The sequence below is a fragment of the Leptidea sinapis genome, chromosome 4 (genome assembly GCF_905404315.1).
Source record: "Leptidea sinapis chromosome 4, ilLepSina1.1, whole genome shotgun sequence".
In the NCBI taxonomy this organism is placed as follows: Eukaryota; Metazoa; Arthropoda; class Insecta; order Lepidoptera; family Pieridae; genus Leptidea; species Leptidea sinapis.
The window spans coordinates 9,718,929-9,732,186 of NC_066268.1; the positions used below are offsets into that span (position 1 = coordinate 9,718,929).

The 13,258-nt window shown below is 37.2% G+C and overlaps 1 protein-coding gene across 4 annotated transcripts in view; it reads left to right on the forward strand.

Moving 5' to 3' along the window:
* LOC126979685 (neurexin-1) overlaps positions 1-4,298 on the forward strand; it is a 212,862-nt gene extending 208,564 nt beyond the window's left edge. For all 4 annotated transcript variants that reach the window (XM_050829128.1, XM_050829129.1, XM_050829130.1 and 1 more), the window contains exon 28: positions 958-4,298. In XM_050829128.1, the coding sequence (XP_050685085.1) occupies positions 958-1,092 (135 nt within the window). In that variant the 3' untranslated portion in view covers positions 1,093-4,298. The remainder of the gene's footprint in view (positions 1-957) is intronic.
* Positions 4,299-13,258: the final 8,960 nt, after the last annotated feature.

Below are 13,258 nucleotides of genomic sequence, written 5' to 3' on the forward strand. Positions count from 1 at the left end.
TTGTACCAGGAAAAGATAGATTAGACTTTTAAAGTTGGTGTAACTTAATATTTATCAATACGACAGAGAGTAGTGGAATTGCAATTGGAACTGTCCTAAACACTCATTTTCTTTAGACGTATTTCTAGACGTAATAGAGAGACATTTATAAGGAGAAAAGGTTAAAATAAGTGTGGAGGGTCTCATATACAATGAATCGACTAAATAAAATTTGCAGTGGTTCAACTTGTACATGAAGGAATCCGAATAACCATAAACAGAAGAAGGGTTTTCTTTTCTGATCTTCAATAAATAATAATTCGCTTAGATTAACGAAACAAAAACGTATCTAACTGGTTTTCTCCGTAAAAATATGGTTTATTTAATTTAAAAGCGACAAATTATAACTAGTAACATCATCAGCAAGAACCTAAACAAACAATATTTATCTAAAAACACAATTAACAATATTTAAAGACTTTTAGAGATCTAACAGACTAAAGAATTTTTAGGAGATTTTTAAGACAAAGAATTTAACACTTCTGATTGAAGTTCATCATTATTATTCAAAATATTCTAATCTCTAAAACATTATATCGCTTATGACGCACCGTGTGACTCCATCCATATTCTGTCAACTGACAGTTGGCGGCAATATTCAAAAATAAGAAATTGTTTCAAAAGTTTCAATTAAAAGTTTAGCCATGGAGATTGTCTATAAGTATACTAGTATATGTAAAAAAAAAGGAATTGCCACTCTATTTGACTAATATAGCATCGATAGTACAACGACACTAAGAGCTAATGCTCATTTGTTGATTAATCTTAAACTTGACCTGAGAATAAAGAACAAACCAGAACGAGTATTCATTCACAGTTCTGCGCTGCCTAAGTTGTGAGATCAATAATAATACATAAATATATGAGTAAAGATCTATAGATGTTGTTGTGACACTCAATGTGTGGTTACAATTTCAGGCTCATTCGAGCTACCAGACGGGCGCGAACAATGGCGGTGCTGTGCGGAACCTGCAGCCCCTACCGCTCCGCAACGGAGCCGCACTCGCACCGCAGCCCGTCAAGCGAGACGGCATCAAGGAGTGGTACGTGTGAACCACATGTATGATCGGTGCCACAGAAAGAGACAGCTGTACCGAAGTGGTGCAACTCAAGCATTGTGTCCACTACTGAGCTCCTAGTCCAGATAATATTCGATCGTCATTAACGATATACCACAGGTCAAAAACAAACTAAACGATTTGATGGAAAAATGTCTCATCACGTCAAGTCACATCTATTGTATTATAAGTATTTCAATATTAACGTTAATAATGTCAAATTGTATCTTGACTAGATGCTCCGGTGTTTCATTTTAACGCACATTTTAATTTAAAAGAGGGAATCTCTTACCAACAAATAATTAAAGGAGGATGTCGAGAATGCATGTATTTTGGGACCCACTGAAAGAAGTGGCGTACATCATGGAAACTTATTAATAATTGTAGAACGTAACAAAACTAAGAAAAAAGCAAATCGTAAGTAGGTCTAAAAAAGTGGGAGAAAAAAGATATACCTAAAAGTAAAATATAACCTAAACTTATTATTCAATATCTATTGATCAATTAAAAATTTGTATCTCATGTCTATGCCTAATTACTGTCTGCTAAAAGATAATATAATATATATGTGGAAGATTGGCCAGCAACTAATGATTGAGGATTCACAATACATTATTTTTTCAAGCAAGTATCGAATCTTTGAAAGATACTAGATACTAAACCTACTGATTTTAGTATCAAAAAACGATAATAATCTCATCGAATCTTATTTTGAATTACTGATTTGAGTAGGTATAGATAGTATGATGGAGTCGGAACATCCATATATTGTCAATTGCGCAAAGCGTTCCGTTAGTGCAAGATGACTTATTTCTTTAATAAATTATAATATTTTATTTCTTATGACTCCCATATCTTAGCGCCTCAATATTTTTTGTATAAACATCGTATAAACTTGAGTTTATAGTTAATATAAACTTGTACTTGTACGATACTTCCTTAATTTTTCAATTATGTGGGTCCATTCTCGACATCCTACTTTACTTTGACAAGTTAATTACAATACTATATCCTCGTTTCAAACATTATATCATCTACAGCCGGTTTATAAAGTATGTTCAGTTTGTCTAAAATAAAATTGACCTGTTCTGAGTACTTTTGTTTCAACTAAAATATACCTAATACTAAAACATGTACAATATTCTTATTTTCGATTCTAAAATACAATTGATAGATCTCGATACATAACTATCACCAGATAAAATTAAATAACAATAATATAAGACAATTCAAAATAATATTAGATTCCTTAAATATATCTTAATGTGTCTGTTGGTTTTTAAATGCGCGTCATTGTGAAACACCGCTACAATTAAAACGGACATATCAAGTCTTTAGTAAAATTATATAATAAATAGTAAATTAACCGTAGTCGCTTATAGCTGGTGCGTTTTATAGCGATTGTGAGATTTGTTCCAAGACGTACAGTTCAACATTCGTGATGATAAACTAAACCAGAAAAATACATAAAAACCTGTACACTGGCCAGTCACAGAGTTATTGCGTTTTTATTTAATATTCTCGTTTAAATTTTCAACAGGATCACAAGAAATTAGATAATAAAATGGCGTTACAATGGTTTTTAGAGATGATAATATTTAAATATTATTATGAAACATTGGTAGTTATCGAAGACAAAGAACTGTATATCTCTGAAACTATAATCGTGAGTGAATGAAATTTGTGTTGCTAAGTTTAAAATATTTAGTGCGAATATCGACTGATTCCAGAGTGTTAGTGTAAATATTATTGTTAGTGCAGTCACGTCTTGTGCGTGTGTGTGCGTATAAAGCGAACATTTCGTAATGGAATTGCTTCTAACTGATGTTATTAGGAGTTTTTAGACACAATATGTTTTGGTTAAAAAATTGAAAGATCTCCATGATATTATACATTAAATGATATCTTCATTATTTTAACAAACCTTGTCATTGATCTGGTTGTTACTTTTGTGAGACAATTCCTAAAAAAATAATGTATTAATTCGATACATGCCTTATATAATTACATCAAAATTTCTAAAAGCTAATTTTTCGTTAATTTGAAATATTTTTTTATTTTGAGTAAACTGGATAATAAAAACTGAATTAGTTACGCTTTTAAGAATGCCAATGCTAGCTTTTATACCCTTTGAATTGTTATCAATAATTATTAAGATACTATCGCTAATGTTACTCGTAGGGCTGCCAACACTGAAAATAAAGCATATCGTTAAATTGAAGACTACGGTAATTTTTACAAATTTCTCTTTCCTATATTTATTAGATCTTATACAAATATTTTTACCAAATAAAGAAGGTTAGGATAAAGCTGCTCTATCAAAGGGTTTTGAAAATAACGTTTGTATGTTATTTATGGACTTGAAGTATGAGCTTTCATAGATTGTGACTCTGTAATGTCAGAGATTTATTCAATGCGTTTGATAATATTTATTTATCTAGCAAAACTGTTGAGAGGCTCTTTAACCTACATAGCTCATGTTGTTAAAATACCATGATTGTAGTTTATAACTCATCATCAGAAGCACAGTAATATCATATTATATTCATAGATTTAAATACATAATTGTTGGCATGTCACTAGGTCAAATTTAAGTTACTTTTACCGTACCGTTAAGCCTTTACCTATTCAAAGCGTTTTTATAAAATGTTCAAGTTCAAAGACCTTTAAAATAAAAGTTTTCGGTGTTTTAATAAATAAAACATACAAGCCTTAATGTTTTATGCCCTCTCAATACTTAAAGATCTTTTTCAATTAAATTTTCCTCCTAATAAGTATCAAATAATCTATTATAATGTTACATCCACCGTCCCGATTTCCTCTTTCCAAATAGATCCTTCAATTTAGCTTTAATGGAAAGTAATATATAGATTGTTATATTGCACAGGATATAAGTTTGATTGTAAATAGTTATAATAATGTAATTAATTTAAACGTAATTGTAATGCCACACTCGTTTTACGGCACAAAATGTTAGTAAAATTTGTTTGTCAATTTTTAGTCAATAGTGTTTCAGCAATTTATATCAAATTTTTTTACAAATGAATTATGTATAATTGAAGCTTTACGATAGTATGTGTAAAATAAATCTCATTTTTATTAAAAATATGCAATTGTACAGTTTATAGACGACTCCGGTCGGACCAAGTTTTGTTTTATGTAATCAGTTTAATAAATAATATAAAGTAATTTACATGAGAATGATGTTTTATTTATTTAAATAACTACTTTGCTCCAAGCCAGATATTTGTTTTACAGTGTGTCAGCTTAGTTCCTAGAATTTTCCTTTTGGCAACTTTGGTTTTGTTAATACTCTCCTTTCTCAGAATACATGTTTCTAAATCCACAGGAACCAGTAAAATTTACTGGTCGAATAGCTTTTAGTTCAACTATTGTCGAGCGCGCCGTCCCACAATGCGAACGTAATACTTTTTTATGGAAAAGGAGGACAAATGAGCGTACGGGTCACCTGGTGTTAAGTGATCACCGCCGCCCACATTCTCTTGCAACACCATAAGAATAACAGGAGCGTTGCCGGCCTTTAAGGAAGGTGTACGCGCTTTTTTTGAAGGTACCCATGTCATATCGTCCTGGAAACACCGCACAAGGAAGTTCATTCTACAGCTTTGCTGTACGTGAAAGAAAGCTCCTTGAAAACCGCACTGTGGAGGACCGCCAAACATCCAGATGGTGGGGATGATATCTTAACTTGTGGCGTGTAGTAGGAGGTGGAATTCGGCGGCAGAAATCAGGTTAAACAGCCCTTCGGAACACACCCCGTGATAAATGCGGTAGAAGACACACAATGAAGCGATGTTTCTACGCAACACCAAGTGATCCAGCCGTTCACAGAGCACTGGGTCCCCGACAATTCAAGCCGCTCTGCATGGCACGCGGTCAAATGGACCGAGCTGATACTGGGGTGCGCCAGACCAGAGATGACAGCAATACTCCATGTGTGGTCGGACCTGCGCTTTGTAGAGCGCTAGAGTGTGGGCCGGCTTGAAGTATTACCGTGCTCTATTAATGACGCCCAGCTTTTTCGAAGCTTATTTGGCTTTGCTCTCCAGATGGCTGCGGAATTGGCAATCGCTCGACATATCAAGACCCAGCATTCCAATACTAGGCGAGGCTGTAAGGGAAGTGTTGTCGAAGAGCGGTGATACGACAAATGGAGTTTTTTTAGTGGTAAACGCGCAAACTTGAGTCTTCTGGGGGTTAAATTGGACAAGGTTCAATTTTCCCCATTCCGCGACCTTCTCAAGAGAGGACTCGATAGAAGACACAAGTTTCTCCCGGCACTGGTCGACGATTTCCCTAGAGAGACCTGCATGTCCCGTTTATACTGCATTACCCGTGCTGTCGTCTGCATAGCAATGTATGTTAGAGGTGTCTAACATAATATCATTGATATGCAGAAGAAACAGTGTGGGAGATAGCACACAGCCTTGGGGCACTCCAGCGCAGCGATTCATGATTGTGAGATATAAAATATAACATTTCCGGAAATAAAATTATATTCTTCAATATCAACAATGACAGCGCAATTTTTTCAGTTGTTGTGTTTTCGTGAACTTTGTATCACGGGTTGAACTATTAAGCTAATTACATTAATTAATTGTTTTGTGTTGACTTGTTTTCAGAGAAGCCAGGCTGTTACAGTTAAAGGTTACTGCTCTACGTTCGTGCCTGTTACTTCTGGTGTTCCTCAAGGATCTCATCTTGGACCCCTTCTATTTAATCTATACATAAATGACATTATTGCAGTATTTAAACATTCTTCAATTCTTCTCTATGCTGATGATATGAAGATATATAAAACAATAAGTAAACCTTCTGATTGTAGCTTATTACAGGATGATTTGAATGAATTGTGTAAATATTGCAATGATAATCTCTTACAACTTAATATTAAAAAATGTAACGTAAAATTTTTTCCTCGCAAAAAAAAAATTCTATTAAATTCAAGTACACTTTAAATGAAAATCTTATTGAACGGGTTTCATCGGTGAGAGATTTGGGCGTTCACCTTGACTCTTCGTTAACCTTTATTCATCACTATAGATGTGTGACTACAAAAGCCTTTCGCATGCTTGGGTTTGTTCTTCGAGTCAAGATTTCAAACATATTACCACCCTGATTCTTCTATTTAATGCATTTGTTCGTTCTTTACTTCAATTCGGCTCGGTAATTTGGAATCCTCATAACAAAGTTCATATTCAAGAAATAGAGAAAATTCAAACGAAATTCTTAAAGCGTTTAAAATTTAGGTGTTCCGCTATCGATCAATGTGTTCCTAACTTAATCTCTCTGGAAAAACGTCGTAAGGTAAAGGATCAAACATTTCTGCTAAAATAACTTCATAATATGATTGACTCTCCACTTCTTCTTAATTGCCTTAATTTCCGATGTCTAAGACAATCTTCGCGAATTAAATCTTTATTTAATTTACATACAACACGAAATAACTATGCACAAAATGCCTTCATTCATCGTTCTTGTTTAGTATACAACAAAGAATTCTGTTCAATTGATTACTTTTCAGGGTCGATACAGAAGTTGATTGAACAAATTAAGAAAATGTCTTAGTTTTAATTTATTCTCATTAGTATTAAATAATATTGCATCTCTTTATTAACTTAAAATGTATGCTATTATTATTAATATTATTACTAAAATCATCTATAATTTTCTATAAATATTTTGTTATTTTCAATTCAATATATTTAATTAATATTTATTATTTTCATTACAAATAGGTACTTTTAAATTGTAATTAATTTGCTCGCATTTTTCTATGTACTATTTAATTGTGGAAACTTTAATTGGTCAGTCATTTATATTTTAAGCTTTATTTTTTAAGTGTATTAAGTTGTACTGTTTGTTTCCCGAATAAAATAAAATAAAATAAAATATCCAGTTTATCGTCGGCGTTCAAAAGAAGATTATGGTCAAACTATCAAAGTTAAAGTTCAAAATCAAGAGATTGAGATCGGAAATGAATTGATTATACCATATTGCCCGCTGTTATCACGAATTTTTGAAACACATGCAAACGTTGAGAGTTGTCTTTCGGCCAAATCAATCAAATATTTGTGCAAGTACGTAACAAAAGGCTGTGTTTGATATTGCGTCGGAAAATGCGAATGACGAAATCAGCAACTTCCAATGGGCAGATACGTCAGTACTAATGAATCACTTTGGCGATTATTGTCATTTCAAATTCATGAAAGATATCCCAAAAATAAATAAAAAAAGCTAAATGTATTAGCAGTGCATTTGGAAAATCGCCAAAGAGTTTACTTCACTGAGGCTAATGCGGCACAACGAGCTGAGAGACCACCATCGACATCATTGAGTAGCTTCTATGCAAAGTGTGCAGCAGATCCAGCGACGCTGATGTACGTTGAAATGCCCAAGTATTACACTTGGAATCAATCAACAAAGAAATTCCAACGTCGCAGACAAGGAACTCCAGTTCCAGATTGGCCACAGGTGTCCAGAAGGTCGCATGTATACTGTTCATCCTAGAAATGATGAATGCTTTTATTTGCGACTGCTGTTGGTAAATGTACGTGGACCCAAATCATTTGTGCATTTGAAAACTGTGAATGGCCACCTATGCCAAACATATTGAGAAGCATGTCAACTATTGGGTTTGCTGGAGAACGATTCTCATTGGGATTTAACACTTGCGGATTCAGTTGTTTCATCAAATGCGTACCAAATACGAACGCTGTTCGCAATTATCATCACCACATGTTTTCCTTCACAACCAATTCAGTTATGGAACAAATACAAAGACGACATATATGAAGATATCTTGCATCGCTTGCGCATTCAAACAAATAATCCTGACATCCAAATAACCGATGAAATCTACAATGAAGGATTGATTCTGATTGAGGATCAATGCTTGACTATTGCAAACAAGCTACTGATTGAAGTAGGAATGATTGCGCCAAATCGATCGATGCACGATGCATTCAACCAAGAATTAAATCGAGAGCTGCAATACAATGTTGATACATTGCAGGAATTCGTTCGAAATAATGTGCCGTTGCTGAATGAACAGCAAAAACAAGTATACGAAACATTTATGCAAGCGGTGGACAATAATACTAGTGCTCTATTTTTTCTGAACGCACCTGGAGGAGCAGGGAAAACATTTGTAATTTCATTGATTTTGGCCACTATTCGATCAAAATGTGACATAGCTTTTGCGTTATCATCATCTGGAATTGCGGCGACTCTTCTAGATGGCGGTCGTACTGCACATTCTGCGCTTAAGCTGCCACTCAATTTAAACACAATTGATACTCCAACATGCAATATTTCCCGATCCAGTGCAATGGGAAAATTGTTGATGCAATGCAAGCTCATTGTTTGGGATGAGTGCACAATGGCACATAAGAAATCACTTGAAGCACTTAACTTCACTCTGAAGGATCTTCGGCGAAATAACAACATCTTTGGCGGCTTGATGATATTGTTGGCAGGCGATTTCAGGCAGACGTTGACAGTAATTCCCCGTGGAACGCCTGCAGATGAATTGAATGCTGGCCTGAAGGCATCACCTTTATGGAATAACGTAAAAACATTATCGCTAACCACTAATATGAGAGTTCAACTTCAAAATGATCAAAGTGCTGCACAATTTTTCAAACAATTGTTAGCTGTTGGTAATGGAAAAGTCCCAGTTGATGCGAAATCTGGATTAATTACTCTTACCAACGACTTTTGCCGATTTGTAGACTCTCAATTAGCTCTTATTGAAAATGTTTTCCCAAACATTAGTGAGAATTATCAGAATTATACTTGGTTAAGTCAACGAGCAATTCTTGCCGCAAAGAATAATAATGTACATGCACTGAATTTCACCACTCAATCAAAAATTGCTGGCGATTTGGTGACACACAAATCCGTTGATTCCATAACAAATCCCGATGATGTAGTAAATTATCCAACGGAGATTTTGAACTCTCTGGAGATACCAGGATTTCCACCACATAACTTGCAAATCAAAGTTGGTACAGTTATTATGATATTGGGTAATTTGAATCCACCGCGACATTGCAACGGTACTCGACTTTCGGTAAAAAGACTTATGCCGAATTTGATTGAGGCAACCATTATTAACGGAAAGTACGCAGGTGAAAATGTATGTATTCCTCGAATACCAATGATTCCGACTGATCTTCCGTTTGACTTCAAACGATTGCAATTTCCAGTTCGCATTGCGTTCGCAATGACAATTAACAAGTCGCAAGGCCAATCGCTTAGTGTTTGCGGGATAAATTTAGAAAATCATTGTTTTTCACATGGGCAGTTATACGTTGCGTGTTCACGAGTTGGGAAACCATCCGCTTTGTTTGTGTTAACTTCAGACCAAAAAACAAAAAATGTGGTTTACCAAAGAGCACTTTAATGAAACGGATAATTTGCGGACACGTATAACGCTTCGATTCAGTATTTACTTTGGATTCACTTTCATTTACTTAGAGAAGTTCAACTAAATAACACTTAATTTTTTTTATCGAAATGAATTCATTACTGTTGTGAAATGAAATAAAATTTTTCCTTTTCAAATATAAAACAAAAAAAAAATTTCTTCTTTTAATCACCAAACGAAATGTTACATAAAACGAAGCCATCTGGTGGCGAAAAGGAGTTCGCCGGGTTTGCTAGTTAAATTAAATTAAAGTAGTAAGTAAAAAGTAGTAAGTTTTATCATAAAAGTACCTCAGACAAAAATTGTAGATCATAAAATTATCTAAAAAAATGTATCAATACTTTTTTTCTTACGAGCCACCGTTTCTGAGATATAACGATTCAAAAAGTTATAAAACCGCGCTAAGTACACTACCTCATAGGTGGCGTGGAAACTAAATTTAGTTTTTCGCGATTTTCAGCAAAACGGTATGTTTTATCACAAAAGTACCTCAGACAAAAATTGTAGATCATAAAATGAAATAAAATTAAAATCTATAAAAAATGTACCAATACTTTTTTCTTACGAGCTTTCATCATAATTAATTAATTAATAATATAAGCTCGCATCATTAATTAATAGTATTATTAATATAAGCTCTCATCATTAATTTAATGGAGTCTGTGACCCAAGGGCGGGATTTATTTTTAATTCTAGCTGTTCTTCTTGGTGCATGTAGATTAAAAAGTGCAAGGATTTGTGAATTAAAATTACCTACCATTTCATTGATATCATGTAGTGTTATTATGTTATCCCAGTTTATACCAGCCTGTAAGTCAGTGTTAAAGCTGTCTATGTTAATGAATTTAATAGGTCTATATGTAATAGTATAAGGTTCAGTCTTCTCTTTTTTAATATTTAATTCGCATCCAATCAAACAATGACCATACAATGAAGCAACATGTTCAATAAATGTATTTTTTGCTGTGAGATTAGAACTAATAGTGTCTATCAAAGTTTGTGCAGATTCTGTGAAGTGAGTTGGTGATGTAATCAATTGATTTAAGCCTAGGCACCTTAGAAAAGTAATTAGTTTCTTTGAGTTTGATTGTTCAGGACAGGTATCCCATGATATGTGGGGCTCCCCTGATCTTAACCATGTCTCATTCACAGCAAGTATATCCAGGTCAAGCATATTGACTTTAGCAACTAAGTTATCATGATTTGTGCCTAGAGATCCTGCATTATACAACCCGATTACGATATTATCGATACTGACGATTATGGCGCGTCAACCACTCGTTGACGTATACCCCCTAAGGTGCACCAGCCACCCCGAGATCGATGCTGGAGAACGTGCGGCGGACCCGCGCCGCGCGCAGCAGTTCGTCGCGTAGCTGGCGGCGAGTTAGCCGTACCGCTATGCGCCGCGACCGCTTCGGCTCGTCCACAGCGATCTCGCTACCCATCACGTTGCGACCAACACGTTCAGCGAACATGATATCAGCAGGCGCCAGGGTCACGGCTTTGAGGCCAGGATGGTGATTGTGTGAACTGTGTTCTCTCCTGCAGGCTCCGGGATGTTACCGATGTCTAAGTCGGTCAATAAGGCCTCCTGGTCTTTGTCGTTGAGCTCCACCTTTAACTGCTCTACCGCCTTCTCCAGCTTCACCACCTTCTCCAACGACAAGGAACCCTGCTCAACTGCATCAAGTCTAGGCTCCACGGAGTCGAGGCGCTCATTTAAACCTAACAGAGTACTCCGGAGTTCAGACATCTCTTTGCGATGTTCGCAAAGCTCTGCCATATAGTCCGCAAGCTTGCGTCGCATATCTCTAATCTCCGAGCTCATGTCAGTAGTAGTGGTTTGTGATGAAGTGGTAGGAGTATTCCTCTTATAGGGGTTGTGCTATTGTCACCCTTCTTGGTCCTCCTTTTGCAATCTGGGCAAACCCAGTCTTATATGATAGTGGCCGTATCCGGTACACCCACGCACCCCTTATGGTAAAGACTGGGGCAGATGGTACAACTAGCGGCTCCTATCGAGGAGAGGAATTTGCCACACGCTCCGCACTTGCTCATGGTCGTTTTGTTGACCGATGATAAGTTGGCGCTGTCGTAGCAAACAATATTTGTCGGTACCCACGTTTAAATACAATTGTAACTTACAATCTCACTTATTAATTCTGTATGATCAGTGTTGCAAAAAGGCGGAAAGAGCTAATAATATTCACAAACACGAGTTACACCTTTGTGAACAAAATCGTTTTACAATTTGATCAATATTCGCGTGAAAATAATTACTTAATATAAAATTCTGACGAGCGTAACTACTACCACAACACGATCCGATCAAGTGTCTATCTTATCTTCACTACCCTGTTATGTCTTTCGATCCGGCCGCCGTGTGTTCTAAAACACTTTTGTATTATATGAGCCGTCGCGTTGTCTCCCTGACCATGCAGCCTGCACGGCAATTCGATTCGGACTTCGATATCTCTGTTCTACGTCCCCTAGTAGTTCTAATTCGGGACGATAATACATTAATGTGGCACTAAACAAAGTCCACGTAATCGAGTTATTATTAAGAGAGTCATAGTTACTCCCGCCGTTTACCCGCGCTTGCTTGAATTTCTTCACGTTGACATTCAGAGTACTGGGCAGAAATCACATTGCGTCAACACCCGCGAGGGCCATCGCAATGCTTTGTTTTAATAAGACAGTCGGATTCCCTTTGTCCGTGCCCTCTGACCGTTGAACGGCGGTCGTACAGTACCGCGCCGATCGCGCACGAGACGAAACCGACGCTAGGAAAATCCGCGAAAGGCCGGAACGGGGGTCCGGATTTAGTACGACGCGCGAGACCACCTTGCGATGGAGACACGCGCGAGCATCGACCAGGCCCGGCACCGGCCGCATTCGCTTCCCGTCCAAACCCGACACGCCCCGGTCTTCAAAGCCAATCCTTATTCCGAAGTTACGGATCTAATTTGCCGACTTCCCTTACCTACATTATTCTATCGACTAGAGGCTCTTCAGCTTGGAGACCTGCTGCGGATATGAGTACGAGCCCGCGCGACATCTCCACGTACATCCCTCACCTGAATTTTCAAGGTCGGCAGAGAGTATCCGGACACCGCCGCAAATGCGGTGCTCTTCGCGTTCCGAACCATATCTCCCTTCTATAGGATTCCATGGAACTCGAACGCTCAGGCAGAAAAGAAAACTCTTCCCGGACCACTCGGCGGCATCTTAAGGCCACTTTGGGTTACCCCGTCGAACACTCGCTTGAGAAACGAGAGAACGATTATTGAAACGGTTCCGCTGCCGGGTTCCTGAATAGGAACCGGATTCCCTTTCCCTCAAAGGGCGTTATTTATCATATACACAAAATATTTATAAACACGCCGCATCGACATAAGATCTCTCCTTGAGCTTAGGATCGACTGACTTGCGAACAACTATTGTTTACGCGAAACTCTTCTCCACGTCAGTCCTCCAGGGCCTCGCTGGAGTATTTGCTACTACCACCAAGATCTGCACCGACGGAGGCTCCAGGAATGCTCACCCCCAGACCCTTCTGCGCACTCCGCCGCGCACGTCCTACTCGTTACGGCATAATACGCGTGCGCTTTGACACGCACGCGCCGATTGCCGGTAACGGTAGTGTATAGGTAAAACGCTTCAGCGCCATCCATTTTCAGGGCTAGTCGCTTCGGCAGGTGAGTCG